Genomic DNA, 26,680 nt, shown 5'->3' on the forward strand with positions numbered 1-26,680 from the left:
TAAAGTAGTTTGGAGATCAACAGCAAACATTTAACACAAGCAACAGCGCCAACAAGCCGTGATACACGCTGATACTAAACCGCAGTTTTTGAGTTAAGTAAAGCTAATCTGCTTTACTTTAAAGTAATGTCGCATTGTTCACGTTAACAGTCACGGGTGAGAACTAAGATTTTACGAGTTACTGATCGTTCCAGTATTTAGACATAGCCCGAAAATAGCAAGAACATCATTTACCTTGAACCGTCTTTAGCCACACGCAGCAGACGTCGCCTGCTTCCCATGCACGAAAGTGTGCTAGTCCTGATACTATGAGAAAACGACAGGTTTTCACACGGTTCACCCAAGTACATATGTTACCCAAGATAGCCTAGATCGGTTTCCACTTGAAAGCTAGCCAGCGTTAAGTTAGCTCGTTCCCATTGACTCTTGGGTCCAACCCATGCAGCCGTAATACGTGTACACAAATGTCTGCGGAGCTGGGACAGACGGCGGCCTACCCGAGTGTTTACATCCCACAGAGCATGCCTGATTTGGAACAATACTGACACCAAGCGTTCAAACTGCGCAACTGCACCTCCAATACGTCATTTCTTTCATTCGTTGTTAAAAAAAAAAAAAAGAAGTATAATTTTAAAAGGGAAAATCATGCATTTGTTATAGAAAATATTGGAATTAAGTCACGTTTTTCTTCCCTATGTTCCTTGTGAATAGCTTTAAGATCATCAGCTAGATTGATGATGACAGATGATTTAGCTGTGCTTCTGGCTGTACCCGAGGACGTCAATACTTTTGCTCTTTATGATCACTCTCCGCGGCAACACAAACTGTACAAACACAACTAAAGTGACACCTTAAACCTGCTTGCCAGGACAGGTTTTTCACATTATGTTAAATATCTTGTTCAAAAGCTGGTTAGTGAATTAATTAAGTTTCATTAACAATATTTATAAACTAAGAGTGAGAGTGAGTGAGAAGTTGTAACCTGTTTATAAAAAATACGGATAAGACATTTTAAGAAACAAAATACGTAAAGAATCCTGTTATCAAAGACAGAAGCAGATACACATGAAAGATCTTTGAAAGGAATCAAAATTACAAGGCTGTATTAGGTTTGTCTAAGTATAATTATGCCTTTTTTCCTTATTTAAATTTAGCTCCAAAGTGTCATAACACGCTACAGAATGCACAAGGCATTCAGGGAACAGGATATAAAAAAGCAAACCATTCACACACATTCAAATTAGGCTCATGTGTCTTTTTGCCAACGATACGACAGACATCACCTCATGTCATGTCTGTTTTTCAACAGCTTCTAATTTGGAACCAGTGTGTCTATACAATGTAAAATCTTCAAGTCAAAGAAAAGAGCTCCACACATATGTTGTAATGCTTACCTAATTTTCTTACCTGAAATTCATTGCTGAGAGAAAACTACCTGTGTTAGATGAAACCTGGAGGTACAAACACTTTGGTTGTTATAAATTTCAGTTAAATAATCTTATCTTCATTGAAAAATCAGAAAAAGACCAAAAACAAGTCCAGAAAAAACTCTGGTGTAAACCTTTAAAAACGACTTTAACGTATGAGGAAATATTAATTTGAAAAATATCTATAATATGACACCTCAATCAAAGTGCCTTCAGTAGCTATATGTTGCTCATAATGCAGCAATCACTTGCTCTGGTAAAAATATGACTCGACTGACTAGAATTACATACCATGCACTCATGAAACCTACTTTTCAGGTTTCACATGAGAGCAGTGACGCATTTCTTTTGTTGACAAGCTGGACACTCCTTCCTCGATGACAGTGGCTGAAAAGCAGCTCGAACTGTAGATGACACTTGGCAACACCACGGTGAATGTAGGCTTCTAACTCTGAGACACCGTCAACAATGACATCTCAGCCCGTCAACCATAAATATTTACATACTTATGGCTACGCACCCAAATTGTAATGCACACTATTGAGGTAGATTATGACGAAACAGTTGAGTCACAGAGACCTTAAAATAGATGAGAAAGTTGGCTGGCTTTTTATAAATAGATCTTTATAATGTTTTGTGCTAATATTGGCTGAGCCAGCAAAAAGCCAAATTATTGTGAAGGAGCATCATCAAACTGTGACTTTGCTTGTGTTGTTTGCAGTCACACACTCCTAACTGATGTCTACAGTTATCGCTCAATTTTTGATGTACACTTGATTAACATCCATACTACTGTACTATCTTGATTTTGACCACACTTCAAAGTGCACTGTCAAAGATCAGGACATGGAAAATGTATTTTTATGTTACAAGGTGGATTCCCGTAATTGCATAGAAAATAAAAAATTCCAATTAATTCAGTTGCATTTATATATCACCACAGCATAAGTCCAGTGTCCTCAATGCAGTCTATGACTCCTTTTCTGCTTTGGAACCACAAACATGACTGCACTCAGAGAGAGATCTACTCTAATGGGATGCAATGAGGCCTTTATTTTCTCTTATATATGCTCGCCCACAACTTTATTAGTTTATTTGTTTATTTGTTTATATAGAAGGAACCCCATTAGCTTCCACAACACTGGTTGCTAGTCTTCCTGGGGCCCAAACCATCAAATACCATCGAATAAAATGTTACACAATGAATTGGATGCAAAATATCCACGTAATTTAGCTCTTACATCCACAATAAGGTTTTACAATTCTGAAAATATAAGCATGTAAATATTAAAAAATATAAAAAACACTCAAACAAAATACACAATTTCCATTACAAGTGACATTGCCCTCTTACAATATTTACAAATAAATTAAAAACTGCCTAAATAGGCTTTTAGGTGATTTTTAAAATTATGAATAGAAGCCAATTCTCTAATTGCATAAGGCAACTTATTCCACTGAAAATATGCTCTAAATATAACAGAGTTTTTCAAAAAGTTACTTTTAACTCAAGGAGTTACTTAATAACACATCATCAACTGCTCATTAATGAAAAGCGAGCATCAGAATAGGAAAGAAAAGTCATTTAAGTGACTTGAACAAGGCATATTTGTGGGTGCCACATAGGCTGGTCTGAGTATTTCAGAAACTGCCGAGCTACTGGGATTATCTAGGGTTTACAGATAATGGTCAGGGGGAAAAAAATCCAGTGAGTGGCAGTTCTCTGGTAAAAATGCTTTGCTGATGCCAGAGGTCAGAAGAGAATGGCCAGACTGCTTTGAGCTGACAGGAAGGCAACAATAACTGAAATGACGACTTGTTACAACCAAAGTATTCAGAAGAGCATCTCTAAACCTTGAGCAGATGAGCTACAGCAGCAGAAGACCACACCAGGTGCTGCTCCTGTCAGCTAAGAACAGGATACTGAGGCTACAGTCAGCATGGGCTTACCAATACTGAAGAACAGATGACTGGGAAAATGTTGTCTGGTCTGTAGAAGTGGACTCGTGTACTGGTGTCCAGTTGATACTACCGCGATGAAATCGATACGTTGTTTCTACCCTCTGAGTTCAGTATGTAGCTCGGTGAATTATGTTAAATCAATTATTTTCTTTGGAAACAAAAAATATAGCTCAATGGCACCATGAAAACTGTCTGAACCTTTTGTGTTGATGGTCACATCTATTTTGTTTATAGTCTATAATACAGTTAAACAACATAAACTGACAAAAAGTGCTTTAAAGACAGACACATTTACATTCCACGTCTTCAAAAAACCCAGTTTCCAAATACATGAAAAGCTGAAAAGTGTGTCTTATTGTGTTAAGACACACCCTCTATTTACTTGATTTCTGATTGATACCAAATCAATCAGTGCAGTATCTCGCAGTGCTAGGCTTGAAATTGACTCTATTCATTGTCCATGACAGGGTGTGTCAGTGGCTATGCACAAAGAGTCTGAAACTGAAGGACCTAAGTGGAATGCAGCTGCAAACTTGACATACACCTCAACTTTGGTGACGTGTTTCATGAAACATGCATTTGTCGAGACTTACTATCGCTTTCTGCCTACAACAGGCTGAGATAGGAGCAAAAAGACCAGCTGATTCTGAGGGGATGAGGTTGGAAATGTGATGTAATCTAAATGATTTTACACGGGAATATTAAAACACCAAAACAAAACAAACAAAACAAAACAAAACACACACCAAAACCCCAAGCAGATAATCGGGTAAATAGCTTCCCCAGCTCTCTAGGAGGCAGTGTTGTGAATCCAAGGTTCCAAAGCGGCACGGCTCATCCTGTGACGCGGTACTTACTGAGCGTGCGCACGATGATCTTCCTTTTTCCAGTGCAGCGGAGTCAAGCCCCAGTCTTTGGCTCCGGGCTCCTTCATAAGGAGACAAAAAGACTGCAAAATGGTTTGTAATCTGTCCACATATGTGCCTATATGTATACATTAGGCGTACATCTTGTGCTGTGTGGTGTCAGATGTTTGAAAACACATTGCTGCTGTTCAGATGAAGATAGATTCAGTCTTGCCAATGCCTACCCTGGTCTGCTTAAACGTGGCCTACCTGCTGCCTTTACAAAGTTACCGCTTCCTGTTGTCTGTAAAATGTTTGAAACTTTTACATTGATGTGTGACCAGTAGGTCCTTAAGATCACGTCCTCTTAATTAATATTTTTAAAACTACGTTTGGTCCTGTAGCTTAGCGACTGCCCTACTTAGCAGTTAAGCTAACTCCTCCCGTTGATTTTCATTGGGTCGGCTAGCTGATGTTAACCGACTGTAGTTCTTCTGACAGTGACAGTCCAGCTCATAGCAGCATTATAAACCAATCTCCAAGTGTCTCACTGAGGAGTTAAGGTCTGTATTAGTTTTTGAACTTGCTGTTAAGTTGATACTTCTTTTTTCAGGGTTTTGTTAAAGTGGTGAAGAACAAGGCCTACTTTAAGAGGTACCAGGTCAAATTCAGGAGGAGGAGAGGTAACCCATACCCGTGATGCTCCCAGTCGTTTTATGTTTGTCTTATTATGGCTGTCGTTCTGTTAGTAACTCATGATTTCTGTGTCTGACAGAGGGCAAGACTGACTTCTTTGCTCGCAAGCGCCTGGTCGTTCAGGACAAGAATAAGTACAACACACCCAAGTACCGGATGATTGTCCGCTTCTCCAACAGGGACATCATCTGCCAGGTAAGCATTTGTTGCACCTGCACCATTATAACTGCAGGAGGTCAAAATATCTGACAGCCCCTACAACATTTGGCTGAGAAAGGGTCAGAGTATATGCTGTTGGTGTTCCTCTGTACCTCACTCTGAGGTCCACTTTTTACTCAAATCAGCTGACAGATCCACCAAACCACTTGTTAATCATTTATAATGCTGATGTCAGGGGTAGAGAAGTGATGTGTATATTTTTAAAAACATGTTAATGGTAGTAGGTGTTTGTGACGTTGACTTTAATAATTTGTAGGCTGTCAAAGTTGATGTGTTAACGCGGATTAATCCATCATCACATGTCTCTGTCAACGCATTTCAGGCAGTTTGTCCAAAGATTGTCCATTCTGTCTTCCAGATGGGTTAAATACATTAAAAATGTTAATCATGTTAGTGTTCGTCAGTCATTTTTACAGAATGGCACATCAGTTTCGTTTCTTCATTGCATTAATGTTTAGAATTGCTTAATTTGTCAGAAACAGCTGGGTTGCTGTTAAGAACCTTAACATCCTGCCATCTATCGTACCATTTTTGCCTTCGTAATGCAGGAAGATTTGATTGGGAAAATGGTTCTACTGTTTCAGCCATGTTTGCTGGGTAGTAGCTGGCTTGTAGATCATTTTAACAGCTCATATCCTTCATGCCCATCTTAATTCAAGGGTAAAAAGCTGTGCACATGCGTACTTCTCAGGTACAGCACAGTAGTTTTTGATGACTTAAGCTAATTCAAGTTGGTGCTGGTATAACTATGACAGCAGTAAGTCTGGCTTGCTCATGCAGATCAAAATTAAGCGTCAAAAGAAAAGAAAAAAGCACGCACCCCGAAATTCACTTACCGTATTTCCCGGACTACAAAGCGCACCTAAATATTAGCCGCACAAGCTAAAATCAGGGGAAAATCCTGTTTTGTACATACATTAGCCGCACCTGACCAAAAGCCGCAGGTGTTTCAATGTTGACTTATCATATGTAAGAGAATATGCACAAAGGGAATTGTCAGGAAAGAGATGGCTGTTTGGAGACATCACTTTTATTAATATTTTGAAAAACAAGTTATGGGTACATATTTGCACATGTAGTACATAACAGTAGCCTACAGCACACCAGAAAAATAGATTCGGACTACCTTTTAGGCTCAGGTGCAGTGACACAGCTTTAACAAGAAGAAAAGTCAGTCATTCACCACCATCTTTCTCTTCTTCCTGCGCACTAAAACCACCAAAGTCCTCTTCTTCAGTGTCGGATACAAACAGGCTCAGGATGGCTTCGTCATCCACTCTTCTTCTCTCCTTCGTTGTCACTTTCAAAACCAAAGAAATCCTCATTGTCAGTGTCAGAGTCGAACACCCTCAGAAGGGCCGTGGCGGTGTCCTCCTCTCCATCATGCAGCAGTCCAGCCCTTCAAAATCCGTTGGTGATCGTGGATGTTTTCACACTTTTCCACGCTGTCAGAATCCAGTTGGGCATAACTTGCTTTTTGGGCATAACTTGCAAGTTTATCGCCGCTCATCATCCACGACTCCCGCTGAACGCGTACCGCTACTTTGAAGTTTGTTTTTCGCGCTACTTCGTACGGCACTACGTTGCCTGGCGGACGGACATGTGACTAACATACCACTCTTGAACCCCGATCCTTCCGCCAGGCAACGTAGTGCCGTACAACAGCGGAACAAACAAAACAAATCGTCTTACGATATGACAAAAATCACAGACAATCCATAGAAAAGCCGCACCTGACTAAAAGCCGCAGGGTTCAAAGCTTGTGCAAAAAGTAGCGGCTTATAGCCCGACATTTACGGTACTTTCATCTCTAGAGATCAGGTTTATTTTATTACCAAGTCAGTTTCCCTTTTGTTAGCTGCAATATTCTAATAACCAAATCTCGCTAAATCTATAAAAAGTTTAAAATTAGTTGCTATTAAATCACTGTGATGTGCAGCAGCATCATGCTGAGCTGCTTTATAGTCCAGAGTATAAATACACCTTCAAGATTTTTCTCCTCCTGTGAATTCATTTCCTTGCGCTTGTGTTGCAGATCGCCTATGCCAAGATTGAGGGTGATATGATCGTGTGTGCTGCCTACTCACACGAGCTGCCAAAGTATGGGGTCACTGTGGGCTTGACAAACTACGCCGCAGCCTACTGCACTGGTCTGCTGCTGGCCCGCAGAGTATGTATTAAACCTGTTCCAAGAGACTTAAATTGACCTGAAATTTTAGCGATGAAATTCATAGTCCTTTGAGAATGTTTAAGCAGATGTCAGCCTCTTAACAATTTGCTGAAATCGGGGCAAATTTGTATAGATAAAGTCTTGGAAACCAGAATAAAGGTTTTTGATTGCTGATCCAGAAATATCCAGCTGTTAAATCTCTTAAATGACATTTTCTGTGCGCAGCTCCTGAACAAGTTTGGCCTGGATAAGGTGTACGAAGGCCAGGTTGAGGTGACAGGTGACGAGTTCAACGTGGAGAGCATTGATGGTCAGCCAGGCGCTTTCTCCTGCTACCTGGATGCTGGGCTTGCTAGAACCACCACAGGCAACAAGGTGTTCGGTGCCCTGAAGGGGGCTGTGGATGGAGGCCTGTCCATTCCACACAGGTAACTTCTACAGACACAAAAAAACAAAACAAAACATACCCAGGTGTGAGGTGTGCTGCCTGGCAAATCACATTTTGGTGCTGGGCAGCAAAAATGCTTTTCTAGCTCCCGTTGCAAAAAACGCTCCAGCAATTTAGTTCTTAAAATATTTATACTTTTGAGAAATTGCTTAAGTGACGGTCTTACATCCTGTAATATTTTGTGTGGATGTCATAAGGAGTAAATCATTAGGTCTAGTTAAAGTCTAAAAGCCCTGTAAATGCCATAGATGCATGCAGAAAATAAAACGTTCAAACATCTTGGTGCTACAGACCTTCATGGAATGCATTTGGCCAAGTCTCAGCAATTAGAAGTTGGTTTACATGTAAGGGTTAGTTTCGGTCTTGGTATTGCGTGTGCTGACTGAGGAAATTTGACAGAAAATATTTATCATTACCGTTATTAGTGTTGCCTGCACCTCGCCCGCTGAGAAAAAGACCTTTTATGTTGAGCTTGTTGTCTTTGAGTTTTCCACCAATTTTTTGATAAAGCGTCTTTGAGTTGAAGGCTGTTACTACTGTGTCATAAAGTGATTACTGAAGTACCTCAGTTGGTTTGGGTGGCGGTAGAAAAGCAGTTGTTTGTGAATTGAATCCTATCGTGTGACAGTGCTGTGAATTATTTCAAGACTCTGCAGTAGCAGCTCGGTAAAAGTGGTTGGTTTCAATCACAGTACCTCAGTCAGAACCACAGGTGTTTTGAGTGGGAGAATGTGTCACTTACCTCTCTTCAGCAGAGAATAAGTAGGGCTATTAGGTGTGGGAATGATTACATGTAATAGTCTGTCGTCAGAGAGAACATTGCTTTGCAAATGTGTGCATCTCGTAACACACCCACTACCTGGCCCCTTTTCTTTCAAATTACCCATCAGCTTGTCAGTGTTGCGAATTTTGAATGAGACTGCCAGTGCATCGTGTCGGATGAGTCTTTGTAGAAGATGGACTTATAAAAAGAACAACAAAGCGGTCGTCCGAATGCTGTCAGAAACGTCCAAACTTGTGTTGCTTAAACAAAAAACGAAGAAAAGAAACAGGTCTTTGGATTGCCGCTTTAAGTGCTGCGGTGAACACGTGGGACGGTTATCTTTTCCTCAGCATGAAAAGTAAAAGATAAAGCGATCAGATTCCCGCTAGCCTGTTTATTATTCTGTTGGCACAGTTAAGGATCCGCCGTTTTACGGAGTTAATCGCTGCACAGTTATTGAGTCGGACCGAGCAGGAAAGCAATAATAAAATAAGCATCAGGATTTGTATTTATTTTTTCATATACAAGCTACAAACATTAAACTACTGAATGTTATCCTGCTGTTACTCGTCTTACAAACGCAGACACGTGGAAGTAATTGATGGATCTGAAGATCAAGTGTAAAACGAGGCAGCTGATATCCTCCGCTTTCGGTTGGCTGTATTACTCACTACCATCAGTGTATCTGAACTCGCAAGCTACACAAACAGTATGCCTGATTGCAGGTGGATAATGCTTGATCCTGCAGCGGTTCTGTGTGGAATTGTATTGATTTTTGTAATTGAAACAGAGTTTTGCAATATGTGAAGCCTGTGAGACAAGAGAGCAGCAATTAGTGGCATGTCTTTAAGTCTCCAGCCATACAGGGTGGATCAAAAAGAATAATCTCATATCAGAGTCCTTTAATTTCGCTGCTATTCATCGGTGACGATCGATGTTGGGGGGAAAAAAGGCATTCGTGAGTTTCTGGTGATTGCTAGTAGCCTAACAGTAGCAGTGTGTCCAGACTTGCAAAAGTAACAGTAAAGGTTGACTGTGGATGGCACGGCATATTTTACTTGTGAACATTGTAGGTTTTGTATGTAAAATTGTCCATTAGTTAAAAAAAATAAAAATAAATATAGATAGCGATTTGAGATCATTGATTCTTTTTATACATTTATGACATTTAGAATACTTTACACTGCATTGCACAAATATGAGTAAATGTGTTGGGTTCAAAAATAACTTCAGGCTGTATTTTGATCTCGATGCCTTTTTCTTTTAAAAGCATGTTGTTAAGTAGATTTATTTCACTAGTTCATCTTACCCGCTATCATTTGCTTGACAGAAAGTATATTTAGTTTGTTCTGGGGAGGCCACTATTTTAAAAAGCGCATTTTTTAAAAAAAAATTAGAAATAAAATGGTTTATGTAACTAATTCTTAAAATAATTTCTTTTACTTCTTAGTCTGCACTTGATATCTTGTAATGCACCTATGCTCCCTGAAGATGGCAGTAATGCACTTAGAGGCAGTTTGTTTGACCTCATTTACTGAAAGTGTTAGCTGCGTGTGGCAGGGAGAGAATAGATGCTCCTCTGCAAACAGTAGAAACATAAAAAGCCAAAGAGACTGAAACCGCATTCTCAGTGAGAACAGAAAACTAGAATGTCCAAATCTTTAAAAACAATGCCCGATCACTGGAAAGTGGAGTAGGGTAGGCACACTAGCCCGGATAGATTTGAAAATGGCATTTTTGTCTGAAAACACTCCGTGTCCACACTAGCGTTTTCAGTCGTTTTCAGAGTTGTGCGTCCACATTGAAACGGCCGAAAGCACTTATGCTCCAGTACTGCGCACGCTTGAAACGAAAGAAGTTTTTTGACCTGCCTCATTTATTATTTCCTTTCTGGCTCTTTAGACCGTCGCGGCAGAATGTTGAGAAAAGCACAGAGTTTTTTTAAAATGGACTAACAATGAGGTGGAGTTGTTGCTGCGAGTAACGCAAAAGTACAAAGTTGCAAAAGCAAGTGAGAGTTAAAGAATTTGAAGATCTGGAGCATGTACAGACTGATATTAATCTTTAATAGGGCTGTCAAAATTGAGAGCAAACAAAACATTAAACTGCTATCTTAGTTTAATTTGTCACATGACTGCTTCATATGACTAACATGCGTCATCGTTTTAGAAAGTCTGCGTTTTTGCTGTCTCCACTGCGAAATGTGTGCTTTTTCGAGAGCGTTTTCAAAACGCTACGTCTTCCATCAGCCAAAATGCCGTCTCAGTGTGGACAGGAGGCCAAAAGGGAGAGAAAACGATGCGGTTTCAAACGAAAACGCATTAGTGTGGACGTAGCCTTGGTCTTGGCTAAGTGAACTTATTGGAAACCGAAGTGAAAATCTGACAACTTGCTTAACTGAGCCATTTTTGTATTCGAAGACTAATTTAAATAGACACAGATAAGACCAAGTGTGTGGAATCTGCACTGCATATCAACAGTGCTTTCTCTCTTTTTTTTTTTTTTTTTTTTTTTTTTTTTTTTTTTTTTTGTCTGCAGCACCAAGCGCTTCCCTGGGTATGATACAGAGAGCAAAGAGTTCAACGCTGAGGTCCACCGCAAGCACATCATGGGCATCAACGTGTCTGAGTACATGAGCTATCTGATGGAGGAGGATGAGGACGCTTACAAGAAACAGTTCTCTCGCTTCATCAAGAATGGAGTCACCCCTGATTCAGCAAGTTTACTTTCTGCATTATAAAATTACCTTTGAGTTTTGTGTGGATTCATAGATTTAGTCAAATTTCAGGTGGCAGGGGGCTCTAGTTTTCTTTAGTGTTGGAGTATATTGGTTTTTTTTGGTTTGTTTTATTGAACCTTGTGCACTGTAAGTGTAGTTAATCTAGGTTAAGCTTGGGCTTTACTAAGCAATGGCCCTTTGCCATTCACAAAGTAATTAACTAGAACATTCTAATCCCAGTGACAGGGTATTGATGGTTTTCAAAATGTGTGATAATGGTTTGAGGTTCAGTTCTAAAGTGATCTCATGTCACTTCCTGAGGCTAAGCTGTTGACTTACAAATCTTACATCAATCACAGCAAATTTGTGCCTTTGTACGTCTCAGCATAGAACATTTGCACAACACATTTGCCAGCTTAGTTTTGTGTGTTGAGCAATTTTAGCGGAGCTACTTCAGCTGGTAAAATGAGAGCAGGATTTCGGTGTGGGGAATGAGCGATGCGGTGCACGAATGAAGCATTTCATCATTGATGTAGTTGCCACTATTTGAACATATTGGTTCTTAGAATAGTTTAGGGCTGAAAAATCAGCCAAATGATAATAATCGAATCTATTCTTGTGTGTGTGTACATTGTGAAATCCAAAATCTGTATTTTTTTAGGACATAAGATTGAGTCGTTATCCATTTTTCAGATTGAGGAAATGTACAAAAAGGCTCATGCTGCCATTCGCGAGAACCCAGTCCATGAAAAGAAGCCTCCCAAAGAAGTCAAGAAGAAGAGGTGAGAAGTGATACCTGGGCTTTGCTTTACTCTTTCTCAGAACTGAAATTTGAAATTGGGAGGGAAATGTCAGTTTGAGATCTAGGCTAATTCATAGGGAATACCATGACTCCAGTGCCTTTTTGAACTAGTTTTGCCACAGCGGCTCTGACGCAATTAATTTAAACTAAATTCTAATTGTGTCTATGTGTGTTTCTGCGAAGGTGGAACCGTGCCAAGCTCTCTCTGGCCCAGAGGAAAGATCGCGTCGCCCAGAAGAAGGCCAGCTTCCTCCGGGCTCAGGAACAGGAGGCTGAAGATTAAGGCGTTGGTCTGCTCCGTTCCGAATGAGGAAATTTGTTCTAATAAAGCTATTGAAAAGGAATTGGTCCTCTTGTGAGTTTTTTTTTTTTTTTTTCCTACGGCATTTGCTGTAATGGGTGGCTCTTGAGACTATTTTAATATTAAAAATATCTTTTGTTTTTGTAAAGTTTAGTTAATCTAAGTAGGTCAAAAAGAGCAAAACAGGGATTTGCCAAAAATAGTGTTGAACTGGATATCCACTGGAAGCCTTGGAAGACTGTTCATTACACCCATAGGCTCAGTCAGCATATAGTACACAAGCTACCCAAAAGAACATGCAGGACCTTACTTCAAATTTATTATTCACCTTCATCCTGGTTTCAAAAAAATTGCACTCAGTTTACTGCAGTTAATCCTAACGGAGTCCGTTTGTGTACATTATTTAATATTGGTGATGTTGCTGACACCTATAGTGCCAACTTAGAATACATCTGTTAAACATTGAATACCACAGGATTATTAGTTTCCACGGTGAAAATGATTGTCCATTTTATTAATAAACTTAAAGGGCAAGCGTCAGTCATTGTGCTGTTGTGCAATCCTCGCTTATTAGGAATCTTTCGTGTGAGAGATTTTCTTCCACAGCAAAGTCTTGAGGTTGTTTAGAATGAGCGAATGTTCAATTTCCATCTGTTCTGCTGAACCTTTCAATGCGATGCAAGCGTACAGCTGCTTCTCGAGCTCCTCGCTCATATCAGATGGCGCTCCCCTCAGAATGTAGTCCTTGAGTGCGTCGCAGGCTTTGGCTAAGTTTGGCCTGGTGACTTCTGTTGTGCAGCGATGCTTTGTGAGGTCACAGGAAGTTAGGCAGTCGGCTCCATACAGACAGTCCTCGTCCACGTCGCAGCGCTGCTGCCTGATGACTTCTTGGAAGATGGCTTCAGGCACGATGTGGCGCGCGTCCATCACCTTCAAGTCGTGGCGGTCGTTGTAACCGAAAGTGGTGGCGCTCACGTCGCACATGAGGAAGCTTCCGAAAGTGCCGTGGAAAATATCCTCGACCAGCTCCAGCAGTCCGATGGAGATCTTGGCCTTGTGTGGCCAGGATGGAGTGAACCACTGGTCCATGCTGCGGCGCAGACCGGCAGGGATCCACATTTCGATAATCCAGGGTAGACTAATCCCATACAAGGGAGAGTGTGGTACTTTCTCCATGACATATAGATCTCCACAGAAGCCCAATAGCTTGGGTGTGTGCTCTCTGTCGTGCAGGACTAAAGCCAATAGGAATTCATTGAGCTGCAACAAAGCCCATGTGGAGCGAGCCTCTGGCAGTGAGATATGGCTGTCCTTATTGCCATCTGCAATGGACAATACTTGAGTTGCCAGCTCAGCGAGGTTTGCCTGATCCCCCACTTTGGCCTGTAAAGAAATGTAGTTTAAATGAGGTTTAAATCCAAACTGAAGCTTTGAAATTGGATCTGACAGTATTTAGTGTTTGGCTTTCTAACCTTTAGGTGGTCAGTGATCATCTCTCTGAACTTTTCCACTGAGGTTCCCTTGGTTGGTTTGTTGAAGGCTGCAGAAGTCTCTTTCCTGGGCTCACCTCCCAAATCATAACGAGGAGCCTCCTCCATCTGGCACTTAATAACACCCTCTAGGTCTCCCCAGCTCCCCGAGTAAACCTAAAATAAAGATGCAGCCAAATTAATAAAAAGCAGACTGGAGAGTGATGTTTGCATTTATAAAAAAAATAAATAAAAAAGCTGACCTGGCTGTTGGGGTTGGCAGTGAGGCACTTTCCCAGGTAAAGAGTCTGTTTCTCACACAAGCTGCTGCAGGCTGAGCCATCAATGACTCCTTTTTTGTATTTGTCACACTGGAAAATAAAAAAGAAATTGTCACAGAACTGTAAACATTTTGTAGGACCTGATGGGATTGGGCGGGTACATAATGGGAGTATGAAATGCTCACTATTGAGTTTTTGCACTCGTGCCCACGACACATCTCTGTGTAGGACGAGTACTCCACATAGACTATCCAGCTCCCCACGAACACTGCCAGCCACGAGAAGAACAGGTACTTCATGTGCAGGTAGGAGAACCTCGCCTGTTGGCAACATATTTCAAACATTTACGTTACTTTTGGAGTGAATTGCAACTGTAAAACTGTATTATCGGAGTTCATTGTTTTAAATTCATACACAGAGTGATATCAGGCTTTCAAAAAAACCAATCTGCACTCTATTATGTTTCAGTACTGTAACTGCATGCAGATATCTGGATATTGCATTAAACTGTCAGATCTGTTAAACTAGAGATTTGACACATCATAATGGAGATTAATGAGAGAATAAGAGTCATATTTGTTACTTGAGGCCAGTTCATTGCTCTTCCTTTATTTGATGAGCACACACTGTACCTTACTTCATTTTTTCTAATTCACATTTACAGATAAAATCAGGACCCTGCTGCTAACGTTGACTGAAGCATCGCTCCACATATTTTATATGTCAAAGCCAGCTCGCTTGTTATGATCAGAAATCACTAACTTGAAAACCGCAACAACGGTACAGTGACATCAATTGCATTGTGCAGGAACACAAATATGCATAACAAATCGGAGGCCTTGAAACAAAACTACAAGTTAAACTTTGGGGAAACAGTGTTTTCCCCCAAATCAGCATTCAGGATAATTAACACAGTTTTGTCTTTTGCAAAGGCTGAGGTTTTCCACACACTCTGCTTCTTTAAAAACTTAATTCAACCCCATCAATAGACTTGTGACCTGTCCAGGGAGTACCCCGCTTCTCAACCTAACACAGCGGGGACAGGCTCCAGGCCCACAGCAATTCTGATTTAGATAAGAGAGTAACAAAATGGATGAGTGTGTCTGACACGGTTAACTTTAATGGGTTTATCTTCTAAAAAAAACAAATTTAAGGCCAGTACACACAACTTTCAAATGAACACTGACATCATTCATTTGGAGAAGTGGCTCAGGAGTTGATTCCAATGTCCTTGACTGAACTGCACATTGTTCTCAATGGTTAGTTGTGTGCCTTGTACAACAGTATGCTAACAGTGTTGGGGGCGGGGTGCAAAAAAACCAAACAAAAAATGGCAAAAATTAATTTTAGTTTTTGCCACTTGAGGGCAGCAGAACAATCTCTAAACCAAACACTTTCATTGCACGTTATGTCCTCCTTGAGATTACCAGTTTATATACTCAGCAGACATAGAAGAAGAAAGATTAGCATTCATTGAGAATATTCATTTATTCTGCTGTTGCTTTGTTTGAGCACGGTTTTTGTTCTCCACCAGTTGCTGACAAAAAGCACTTAGAATTCCACCTTATTTAATTAATGTTAAATGCTCTGGCTTCCTCCTACACATGCATGTTAGACTAACTGGTGATGCTTAATTATCTGTAGGCATGTATGGGAGAGTGTGTGTGGTGGACTGGTGACAGGATGTACCCCTTCCGCTCGATGACAGCTGACAGAGCAAATGACTGTTAACATTTAAGGCTCATCGTGCCCTCTCACCATCTTGTGTGTCTGACCTCTTTCTTGCATATGATCTGTATATAGCCTGAGACTCTCAGGCAGAGGGCTTTTATTTGTTCCAGAGGAAAAGCTGCAAACTAGTGATGGCATTGACGCAGAGATCCAAAACTGAGTAACAGGCTGCCTGAAGAAATGAGGGCAGCAGAGTCAGCGGCCTCTTTAAAATCTCTTTCTAAGACATACTATTATAGGAAAGCTTCTTCTGATTCCATTATGTTTTTTGTCAATTTAGTGATTTAGCTTTTTTTCTGTTAAAATGTTTCCTTGCTTGCATCCTGTACACGGTGATGGTTTGTTTTGTTGTACTGCCATTCGTTATTTGAAGCTGTATAATTATTATTATATTAAATGACAAGTTAATGGTGTTAGTGCTTTGATCCTCAGAAAAAAAAGTGAAGAAAAAAATAGTTTGTTTTTAGCTAATAAATAAAATTGCTACCAGTGGTAATGTTACTCTTCTTCTACTTCTTTATTTTGGCTTCTCCCTTTAGGGGCACCACAGTGACCCCTACAGTCCAAGCACATGCATGTTACTGCCTCTGCCTCCATCTCACCTGATCCCTATCATCCTACTCCGCATGTCCAGCTTCACTACATCCACAAACTTCGTCTGAGGTCTTCGTCTTTTTTCCCCTCATACCTAGCAAGTCCATATTTAACAGCCACTATCCCTCCTTTTTACAAACCATTTTACCCTTGCCTCTCCAAACTGCTTAACTTAAGCTGTCTCTCTGATGTACTAAATTCTAATCGTGTATGAAATCGTAGCATCTTCAACTCTGCCACCTCCTATCAGTGCCAACATCTCCAAACCATACATCATAGCAGGTCCCGCTTCCATCCTGTAAACTTTCCCTTTCACTCTTGCACTATCTTTCTGTCACAAGTCACCCTTGACACTCGTCTCCACCCATTCCACCATGCCTGCACTCTCTTATTCACCTCTCTTGTGCATTGTGCATTGCTTTGGATGGTCGATCCCAGGTATTTGAACGCATCTAACTTCATCTAAGGAGCTCGGAAAGACAAGCGACTAGACTTCTTTAAGTTTCTTTAAGACGTTTCACCTCTCATCCGAGAAGCGCCTTCAGTTTTAAGCCCAAATGGTGGCTAGTCCCTGATTTGAAGTTCCCTAAGAGGGTCGTCGACTACTATTGATCATGTGCCTCATCACATGAGCCAAGGTGCGGAAAAGGCCATCGGTGATTATCAGCAGAGGTTATGGGTGCAACCATTGTGACACCCAAACTTCTTAACGTCCACTCACATCTGTCGCATGTGTCAGTTGATCTCAATAAGTCACATGACAGGGTGAGGCAGGGTCTCAACAATGTTTTCACCTGAAACCTCTGCTGATCGTGGCATGGTGTGCTGCTTTTTCAGATGTTTTAGGGCCTTTAACTTTGCCAGACACGTTCTATTTAAAGTATTTTTTGATTCAACAGGTGTGGGTAGTGTTAGTGACATTTAACTCAGCTTTCCAAAAAATGTGGTTAATGAAAGTTATTATTATTTTTTTAAGAATAATCAAAATAAAATTTGTCCAAGTATATGAAACATTTACAATTATGCCAAAAACGTAGAAATCAGGAAGTATTCAAATACTTTTTCACAGAACTGTACTACCACAGTACCACTAATGGATGTCTCCCTTTTACAATATTCAGACTCACAGTCATTAAAGTAATTAACACAAGCTTAAGGGCTAAAAGATGAATGAATTTGTTGCTACACAGCTGCTGAGAAAATGCTAAATTCAAACTTAGCACTGCTTTAACACAGTATTATCTATGGCTTTTATTTATGGGTGAATAAATGACTCAAGCAGGTCACTTACAAGCCGTAGAGTGCACCTCAGTGCCATCATTAACATTACTGTTCCACTTTTTGAAGAAAATAATTATGGAAAGCTCAATCAATTTGGAAAATAAGTATAAAAAATGTGTTTACAGTTGTAATGGTCTGGTGTAAGTGAATAAAGAGACCTTTTAATTGATGTTTTCAGTGGTCATTTGGTCTATTAGTAAGGGAACAAGCCTGTAAAAGGAATGCAAATAAGCTCTAAACTGAGTTGTATCACTGAGTACATCATTAAAGCAATTGCTTCTAAATAGGTGCTCAGTAATTAACAGTAAATGGTGTTCGCGGCCTGCTGTGTGAAACATTTAGAGTGACTCCAGACTCATTACTGTGTCTTTTGATTTTCTTTCTAATTCCCTGCCTGATAAAATATACACTCCACTTAGATCTATATGGCATTTTTCCAACTGGAGAACATTAGTGAACAAAAACAGACTTTTTCGCAGTCCCACTTCCTTCTCTATTAATGGTTCTTGCACTTAGTGCTTGACAGTGATGGACACCCCCTGCTTCCCACCTCTGCCCCTTTCAGATCCAATTTATTTATTGGCATAAGTCACTCTGTCTCTGTCCCCCTCATCTTCTTCCTCTCTGTAGCACTCTACAATCCATCTTCTTCTTTTGTCCCATCAATGATAGTTTAATAGCAGTTGTAAGACAATCTAACAATGTAATAAAAGTCAAATATCTGATTTTTTCCAGTATTGGAAAGTAGATTACGCAGTATTTGTCATTCGTATCTCTTTCCAAATGGCTTTGTCAACCATTTTCTGCTTTCAGCACCATAGATAATGCAGAAATTTTGCTTTCAGACAGCCTCCATATGTTACTATCTAATCTAATTTTCTGCCACGCAGTGACCTCAGATCTCACGGTACTCAGTCCTGGTGTTATTAGGATGAAAGGAGCAGACAACAACTAAACATTTAAAAGCAGAATTAGATTAATTTTGAGTTGTTTGTTGGCAGTGTATCATGCCATAAACACACTATTGAACCATTATTTTGTTGTAAAGTTAAAGGCCCCATAATACCTTATCACCCCAATAGAGCACTTGGCACTCAGACTGCTGACTTACTTGTGGTTGGGATATTTAAAAGTAGAATGGGAGAAGAAGCCTTCAGCTTTCAGTCTCCTTTTCTGTGGAACCAGCTTCCAGTTTGCATTTGCAGACACGTTCTCTGATTTTAACATCAGGCTTAAAACCTTCCTCTTTGATAAATCTTATAGTTATGCCTTAGTTTATTGTTCACTCCCTGTGTGTTTACACACCTCTTTGCATTTAATTATTAGTTATTATTAATCTCTGGCTCTGTTCCACAGTATGTTTTTTGGTCCTGTCTCTCTCCCATCACCCCCAACCGGTCGTGGCAGATGGCTGCCCCTCCCTTAGCCTGGTTGTGTCAGAGGTTTCTTCCTGTGAAAAGGGAGTTTTTCGTTCCCACTCTGGGTTTTCTCTGCATTACTGTAGGGTCTCTACCTTACATTATAAAGCACCTTGAGATGACTGCTGTTGTAAAACTGAATTGAACTGAATTGAACTCTCACTAGAAATTAAATGCTGAACCTATTTCACTGGCTGATTGCTAACAGTGGCTCTCTACCATTTGGGACTGTGAAGTTTGAGTACATTATTTTACTTTATGTTTCACTAAGGTCACTGAAAAAGCAACACACAAAGTCAGTATCTATTTATTCTGTCTCTATGGTGTTTAAAGAGGTTTGTGTCCTGTTGGTCAATGATGCAGAAACACAGTAAAGGAAGTAAGATTTAAAACCACAGAAACATGTCAGTTATCAGTCATTCACTCCCAGCAAAGAGTGAGGAGGAAGAGAAACATTCAGATCATTTATGTACCAATGAAACCTATTTTGGAAAGAAAATCAAACCCCGGTGCAGTGCTTGTTCATGTTTTTGCATCTACAGTTTCAAAACGTCCCCTAAACTTTTTGTTCATAAAGTTACTGTTCTGAAAAGAGGACAGCTGTAAGGCTGCATCAACTGAGTGTGGATGTGTGAGTGTGAGAATGATCGTGACTGTTAAAAACGTAGCCGTGCAAAACGGGCAGATTGTGGGCTGTCACTTTCTCAACCAAACAACGCTCAGCATTATAGAATGGCTGAGTATTTGTAACAACAAACCATAGAGACAGAATAAATAAAATTTGATGAAACATTTTGTCGGCCCCAATTTGAGTTTTACACCATCAGAGTGACATTCTGTAAAGGTTAGCACCTTGGGCTGCATGTCACTTTTTCCACATCTCCACAGGATTATTTGAGATTTAAGGCTTAGGTTTAGTGTTTAAATTGGAATTAAACACCGGCTTAGATTGTTGAAACAGAGGAAGAACAGACAGACAGACACTTAAAGATTCATGATGCTATTAGTAAAACTCCATTTTCTCTTACATTTTATTTATGTAGTGACAATTTATAATAATGGATTGGATTTATATAGCGCTTTTCAAGGCACCCAAAGCGCTTTACAATGCCACTATTCATTCACTCTCACATTCACACACTGGTGGAGGCAAGCTACAGTTGTAGCCACAGCTGCCCTGGGGCAGGCTGACAGAAGCGAGGCTGCCATATCGCGCCATCGGCCCCTCTGGCCAACACCAGTAGGCGGTAGGGTAAAGTATCTTGCCCAAGAACACAACGACCAGGACAGAGAGCCCAGGGATCGAACCGGCGACCTTCCGGTTACAGATACGCTTCCCAACCCCCTGAGCCATGGTCACCCCGAACAACAACAACAGCTTCATTTATACCATAAGGTAAAGACCCTTGATTATTATTAATGATAAGGTTAGACGTCAAACATTTCTTTTTGATAAAGCTTAATGTCAGGACTGAATCAGGTATCTTAATTTTCATTCCTCTTTTGTTTATATGTCACTACCAAATGTCATTAACTTTTGTCATTTCCAGTTTGTGATTTGTCCTTGTCTCTCTGTGCTCCTGTTTTTTCTCTACTCTTTCTCCTCACGCTTCAGCCAATCGCAGTAGATGATTGGCTGGTTCTACTGGAGGTCTCTTCCTGTTAAAAGGGGTTTTCTCCTTCCTACTGCTGCCAAGTGTTGCTCATAGGGTGTCATTCCTTTTTTGACATTTTAAAACAATCGTTCATTCTGACTGGCGCTGAGATCTGCTGGCCCTCACACATCTTATTCCAAATTCTACACTTTGTCAATGTGTCTTACTGATAATGTTTAAAAAAAAAAAGATGCACAATCACTGTGCAAGCGCCCTGCAAAAAACCAGGAAATCCACTGAACTCTTGCTATTTAAATATCATCGTTGTTGCTTTGTCTATTGATTGATGTACTTACAAATCTGATCGTGCAGATCCACAGCAAATTTAACAGCAGTAACCGCACGAGTAAGTGCTCTGTGTACCTCCCATCTATTGTGTTGTAGTTGAAATATATCAACAGCAAAAACATTATGGAAATGGTGCTCTATGGGGAAAACAAATGCATGGTTGGCCTTTTTCTAATCGATAGTTTGTGGCTTTCGTTTCAAGTCTGGCCTATGCTTTTCTATCTGCTGCATCATGTATTGACCCTTTGTGAGTTGAGAGAGTTACACAAACATGGCTAATGAGCCCATATTGATTGTGGCTGCTGTGACAGCTATTAATTAGAGACTGACTGGGAACTGTGGCCATATGCTGAGGTGGGTGGAAAGAAACAGTCTGTCTTCATCTGGTTGAACTCTCCTCTAAACCAACCCACGGCTCTGTTAAAAGGCTTCTGTATTTAGCCCTGAAGGTCTTGTGAAATAACATTGAAAAAATCGAGGACGTGCTGTACTATTACAAAGGATCACCTGCTGTTGATCTGTTGAAGCAGAGAGGAGATTTAAGCTGATCACGAGCACCACATCACTGTTCTGCTGTTCTGACACTTGGTTTTTGCAGCGTGCACACCATTCATCCATTATGTATGATTATAAAGCTATCCCTCAGAGGTTGCTGTTTAATGGGCTTCTGTGCAGGGATGAGAACGGCATGAGAACAGAGAAACAAAAGATGGAGAGGCCAGGAGGATTCATTTGCAGAGAGGTTGCTTAATATCACTGACAAATAGAAAAGCGGGCCAACATAAAGAGAGATGCAGCTAAAGGACTGATAGAAAGATGCATCAGAAACAGCCCGGCCACGCTTCTCCGCTTCTTCTCTCTTCGAAGTCTCTGAAGTGAGAAGGAGGCCACATTGTTGGAACAGACATTATGAAGATCTGACTCATAACTGTACAGACAGCAGACAACCCCTCCCCCTGTAATATCCTCCTGAGTAATACAGCAACGTTAACACATGTGAACTTTATCACCAGTTGTTCTCTCTATTCTGAAGTTAGACATCTACACTCAAAAAACAGATTCAGGTCCTCCTTTCAAAGAACACATGCAAATTATGTTAGTTGTTCACAAATGCAATTAAAAAATACCAAATTAATTTGATTTTCTTTGTGTAAACCTAAAATTATTCAAAACCAGCAGAGGCTGATTCTGAACACAAAATGAATGAGTTTGTTGGGGCACTGGGGGTAGGAGGAGTACATTTTTGCACTTAAGTATTTGTAAACTCAAAGAAATAAATTCAAGCCCCTCTTTAAGCTTAAACATTATTTTTAATCTCATTCAACGCAAATGTAGCACTCCAGCGTTACTGCAATTATTATTCGTGTGGTGAACCTAAATTATTTTCTCTCAAAGCAGTCTTTGTCACAAGAACACAAAGTTACTGAGTTACACAACGGTCCGCCTTCTTTGAAAATTTTGCGCTCTTTCAGGATCACCTAAATGAATCCAGCTGCTCTTGGCCTCTCTGTACTTTTTGGTAGTGATGTGCGATACCACTGATTTCCTTTCCGATCTGATACCAAGTAAAATTCAGGGTGGTATCGACGATACTGATCCGATACCGATACTTTATACAAAACCGTATTTTATTTATTGTATCTTTTATTGTATCTCAAATTATAGCATCATAATGATTACAGGACATCAGATTACTTGTTCTTATCACTTAATAATGCAGAGTTCATCATATAGAAATAAAAAACCTGAAGTTGTGCGCTATTTGAACACCTTGCCTGCCTGCAGCACTAAAGGACTCCGTGAGAGACGTCTGTCTCGCCCTAGCAGCACCTGTCCATGTCCTCCTCTTCAGTTTGCCTCAACATACGCTCGTCATATTCTCTGATATGATTTACTCTGAGGTGTTTGACAAATTTGTGGTGTTGCCACGACACCTCACTTTCTTGCCACATGTATTGCAAACCACGTCTCGGCTGTTTGTGGATGTAAAATACGTCCGCACATGACTCCAATTACGCACATTACTTCAATTATCCTATTTATACAGCTGTATTTCACGCGGAAGAGGAATAGTTCCTTCCAATGTAGACAATCCGAATATATATATATATATATATGTGTGTGTGTGTGTGTGTGTGTGTGTTTATGTATATGTGTGTGTATTTATGTATTGTTGGGTTGTTTCAAATCTTCAGTGACTGCCATACTATGGTGTGAATTGCAATGTTTAGTAGGTTATCATTGTGAATTTGCAAGTGTCACTATAAATATATACAATGATTCTGAAGTGAAATCTGATTTTACAGATTCCAGTTTGTTTTCAGTATTGCCTAGTAGTACAGAGGTGTGTGCTATTCAGATTTGACATTCATTACAAATGTACGTCAGCACTTTTTTGTGAGCACTTTGATTTTTGTTAAGGTTGATTTGACCATGTGACATGTATGTTTATTTACAAAATATTCTGTTTCTGCTTTTAATTCAAGTGAATAAACCTGAGTTGTAAAAACAAATTCATTTTGTCATTATTTTAATAATTAAATTAGTTTTCTGGTAATGAAAATTATGATTTAGTTGAACTCAAAATAATGATTTCAATGCAATGAAAATCTAGCTCAAGTGAATGACATTGTATTGAGTTGGACCAACCAAAACCTTTCACATCATTTTAATGTACTTTTTTTCATTTTAGCAGTATTTACGAAATTGTGTTCTACTGACTCAATTTAATTGAATTGTCATGATGTATGTAGATTAGGTTGGACCAAAATAGATGTATTACGTGGAAAACCTGCCATCAGTCCAATTGAGTTCATCCAATGACTTATTTTTTTGAGTGTAGCTCTTTGACATCGTGGCCATTTCCTTTGCAGCGATGCATGCAATAATAACTTGCAGACCCTGCCATTTACTTCCCGTTGTTCTAAAACAACAAATCTTAAGCATCTTTTCTCTTTTACTGATATCTTTGCAGTATTTAAATAATATACATAATGCGCTGTAGTACGACCAACTAACAGATGAGCTTCTGTAGCTCAAACTGAGGAAAAAGCTCATGCTGCTTCTGATAGAAAGATGTCAGAATTCACAGTCCATCACACTTTGTTGTGCATGGGGCTGCATAGCCACAGACCAGTCAGCCACAGACACCAGTGGGCACGTGAGCATCAAAGGTGCACCACAGAGCAGTGGAAGAAGGTGATAACACGTTTCTTTTAAATCATGTGGATGGCTGAGTGGATGTGGCTCGTTTGCCTGGGAAATACCTGGGACCAGGGTGTACTATGGGAATAAGGCAAGCCAGAAGAGGCAGTATACCAGTTTGGGCAATGTTCTGCTGGGAAGCCTCCAATCACGCATCTGTTGGATGTGCTGGACAAACAAGTCCAATCCATGGAGGCCCCACATCGCCATTTAAAGGATCTGTTGCTAACATCTTGGTGCCCGATACTACAGCTCACCTTCAGGGGATTAGTGGCGTCCATGTCTTGATAGGTCAGGGCTGTTTTGGCAGCAAAAGGGGGCCCAACACAATATTAGGCCGGTGGTCATGATATTAAGCCGGATTGGTGCATATGTTCGACCTTTCTTTCTTATTTCTTGGTTGAAATTTTACATCTTTTGAATCTTTACCTGTGATGAAATGCTTCATGTGCAGCTCCATTTGGAGACAACATCGATTCTTGCTGATTTCAGTTATAATATATATACAGTTGAACTACTCATGGAATTTGAGTCATTTCAAATAATACCGTTATTATTACAGGCAGCCTTAGTAGCGCAGTGTTTAGTGCTGTTGCAAAAAAATACTATTTATATGCACCCCCCCCCCCCCCCCCCAACAATAAAATAAAGTATTTCACTATTTCAGTGGAAATAGCTTCTCTCAAAGGATGACTGAATGACACTTCTTAAGTCATCACTGGAAGGCTAGGGTGGCCTAGAAAACTGAGCGATACTGGTGGCTGCGCCTTGAGACTGACTGTCTCTTCTTTTTTTCACTGCATTTGACAGTTTTGTTTCTAACATGCATGAGTACGGACAGGAAGCAAACAGGAGCAGCTGCCGAGATAAAAGAGTGAAGAAAATGGTGCCGATTAGATAAGGAAATTTGTTAAATTAGGTAAAGCAAACGAAACAAAATGCAATAACAATAGTTTGACAGAGAAGTGAAGCATTTAACCCTCTTTAGCCAAGTGGAAAACACGCTGAAGTTGACTTGCTGCTCGTCTGTGCATTTCGTTTCCTGAGACCTCCACCTGTCCTTGAGGGACTTCCCCAGTTTAATTTTTACTTATGAACAATTCCTCTGTGGACTTCACCTAATTTCACTCACAGAAAATGATTACACAATATTCTTTCAAAGATTCTCAAATGAGGAGCAGTATCATATCAAACAGAAATCTAGAACTTTATATTAACTTACATCAAACGTTTGCAGTGCTTAATCCAGCTGAGTGAAGGTAAAACAGCCATTAATATCTGGCGACTCTTCTAGATATGTCACACTAGATCTACGTGACATATCTGAATGACTTACATAATCAAAGGAGATCTTAAACTTTTGCAGCATAAAAAAGCCTCTTTTGAATGGATGGCAACCAGCTAAATGCATCATGGAAGTGGTTGCTACAGTAACGGAGATCAGGAGGATGGTTGAGTCCTGTCGAGTCGTCGAGCATCAAGTGACTTTATGACTCATTGTAAGAAACCTACACAGTATTCTGTAAATTACCTCCAAATCCATGTGAGATATCTGAAGGTTAAATAAAAAAATATATATATATATTTAATTAACAGTAATCAAGCGCAGCGTCACTCATTTAGGCTCCCTGTAACATCCGAGCGCATGCAAACATACATCGACAGATTTTTAAATGGACTTCACACCAGAGTGAAGATGGATTTCCTTACCTGGATGTACAGAGGCTTTCTGAAGAACCCCCATGGAAACAGACCTCTTGCCATGGCAAATGCCGAACATCTCACAGCAGCTGCTGAAGCAATAAATTCGGTGTGCACTTCACATTCGTATCAGGCAACGCCTGTTGGAGTGACCCTGGAAAATTTCCACATATAAATCATCATTATTAGTGTCGGCAGCACCGTGGAAGTGCGTTTAGGCGCCGAGAGACAGCGGACTGAGCTGCACCGCTTGCTGCAGCGAAGTCAGACTCATATTGGTTTATGATCACTTCTGGAGGCGTTTTGGCCAATTACAGAAAGAGGATGCGCACCAGTTTGCTAACCTCACCGCGTTTCCTTAACAAATGCTGGCGATTTGGTTACGTTTTGGTTCTGTTTTTGCAAATTAAGCCATAAGGTAGTTCATTCAGTATTTTTTTGTTCATGCGAACGCTTCGGATATAAGTTATTTTAACGGGTAAATCATTTCATACCACTGGCAAGCCATCATTCTGCTGAATATTGATTTTTCAATTCTGCCATGTTCTTCTTTTAATCATTAAATAGAACAAAAACATTCAGATGAGTCAGAAATACAGGCTATTTTTTCCTGTTATTCGACTTAAGTGACAGAGCACTACGAAACAGAAACAAAAATACCTACATCAAACAGTAATAAAAAAAAGGATATTTATATTTGTCTAGG

At 40.1% G+C, this 26,680-nt stretch overlaps 3 protein-coding genes across 5 annotated transcripts in view; 1 reads left to right on the top strand and 2 right to left on the bottom strand.

The window, feature by feature from the left end:
* evi5b (ecotropic viral integration site 5b) overlaps positions 1 to 530 on the bottom strand; it is a 41,303-nt gene extending 40,773 nt beyond the window's left edge. For 2 of the 3 annotated variants that reach the window (XM_026157582.1, XM_026157580.1), the window contains exon 1: positions 235 to 529. The gene's annotated coding sequence lies outside the window, so the exon portion shown is untranslated. Of the gene's footprint in view, positions 1 to 234 lie in introns of all 3 variants that reach the window. The other variant, XM_026157583.1, reaches the window with a different exon arrangement.
* A 3,734-nt stretch (positions 531 to 4,264) lies between these two features.
* Positions 4,265 to 12,395, top strand: rpl5b (ribosomal protein L5b). The gene is made up of 8 exons (XM_026158530.1): positions 4,265 to 4,348; positions 4,848 to 4,917; positions 5,010 to 5,125; positions 7,185 to 7,319; positions 7,545 to 7,747; positions 11,069 to 11,246; positions 11,943 to 12,031; positions 12,235 to 12,395. Exons 1-8 carry the CDS (start codon positions 4,346 to 4,348, stop codon positions 12,332 to 12,334), a joined length of 894 nt encoding a protein of 297 aa, XP_026014315.1. The 5' UTR covers positions 4,265 to 4,345; the 3' UTR covers positions 12,335 to 12,395.
* Positions 12,396 to 12,411: 16 nt separating this feature from the next.
* dipk1ab (divergent protein kinase domain 1Ab) lies at positions 12,412 to 26,238 on the bottom strand. The gene is made up of 5 exons (XM_026158529.1): positions 25,984 to 26,238; positions 14,288 to 14,422; positions 14,085 to 14,192; positions 13,825 to 13,998; positions 12,412 to 13,735 (listed from the first exon to the last, which is right to left on the bottom strand). The coding sequence occupies exons 1-5, from the start codon at positions 26,035 to 26,037 to the stop codon at positions 12,923 to 12,925; spliced, it is 1,284 nt and encodes a 427-aa protein (XP_026014314.1). The 5' UTR covers positions 26,038 to 26,238; the 3' UTR covers positions 12,412 to 12,922.
* Positions 26,239 to 26,680: the final 442 nt, after the last annotated feature.

Source organism: Astatotilapia calliptera, chromosome 23 (assembly GCF_900246225.1).
Source record: "Astatotilapia calliptera chromosome 23, fAstCal1.2, whole genome shotgun sequence".
Classification (NCBI taxonomy): Eukaryota; Metazoa; Chordata; class Actinopteri; order Cichliformes; family Cichlidae; genus Astatotilapia; species Astatotilapia calliptera.

What these genes read in the sequence shown, in the direction of transcription:
- rpl5b (XM_026158530.1), top strand. An exon ending in GTCTGCTGCTGGCCCGCAGA is followed by an intron (nt 7,320 to 7,544) that starts GTATGTATTAAA and finishes TTCTGTGCGCAG; the next exon opens with CTCCTGAACAAGTTTGGCCT. An exon ending in ATGGAGTCACCCCTGATTCA is followed by an intron (nt 11,247 to 11,942) that starts GCAAGTTTACTT and finishes TCCATTTTTCAG; the next exon opens with ATTGAGGAAATGTACAAAAA.
- dipk1ab (XM_026158529.1), bottom strand. Translation starts at nt 26,037, where the DNA reads ATGGCAAGAGGTCTGTTTCCATGGGGGTTCTTCAGAAAGCCTCTGTAC. An exon ending in CTGCCAACCCCAACAGCCAG is followed by an intron (nt 13,999 to 14,084) that starts GTCAGCTTTTTT and finishes TCTTTATTTTAG; the next exon opens with GTTTACTCGGGGAGCTGGGG. An exon ending in TGATCACTGACCACCTAAAG is followed by an intron (nt 13,736 to 13,824) that starts GTTAGAAAGCCA and finishes ATTTCTTTACAG; the next exon opens with GCCAAAGTGGGGGATCAGGC.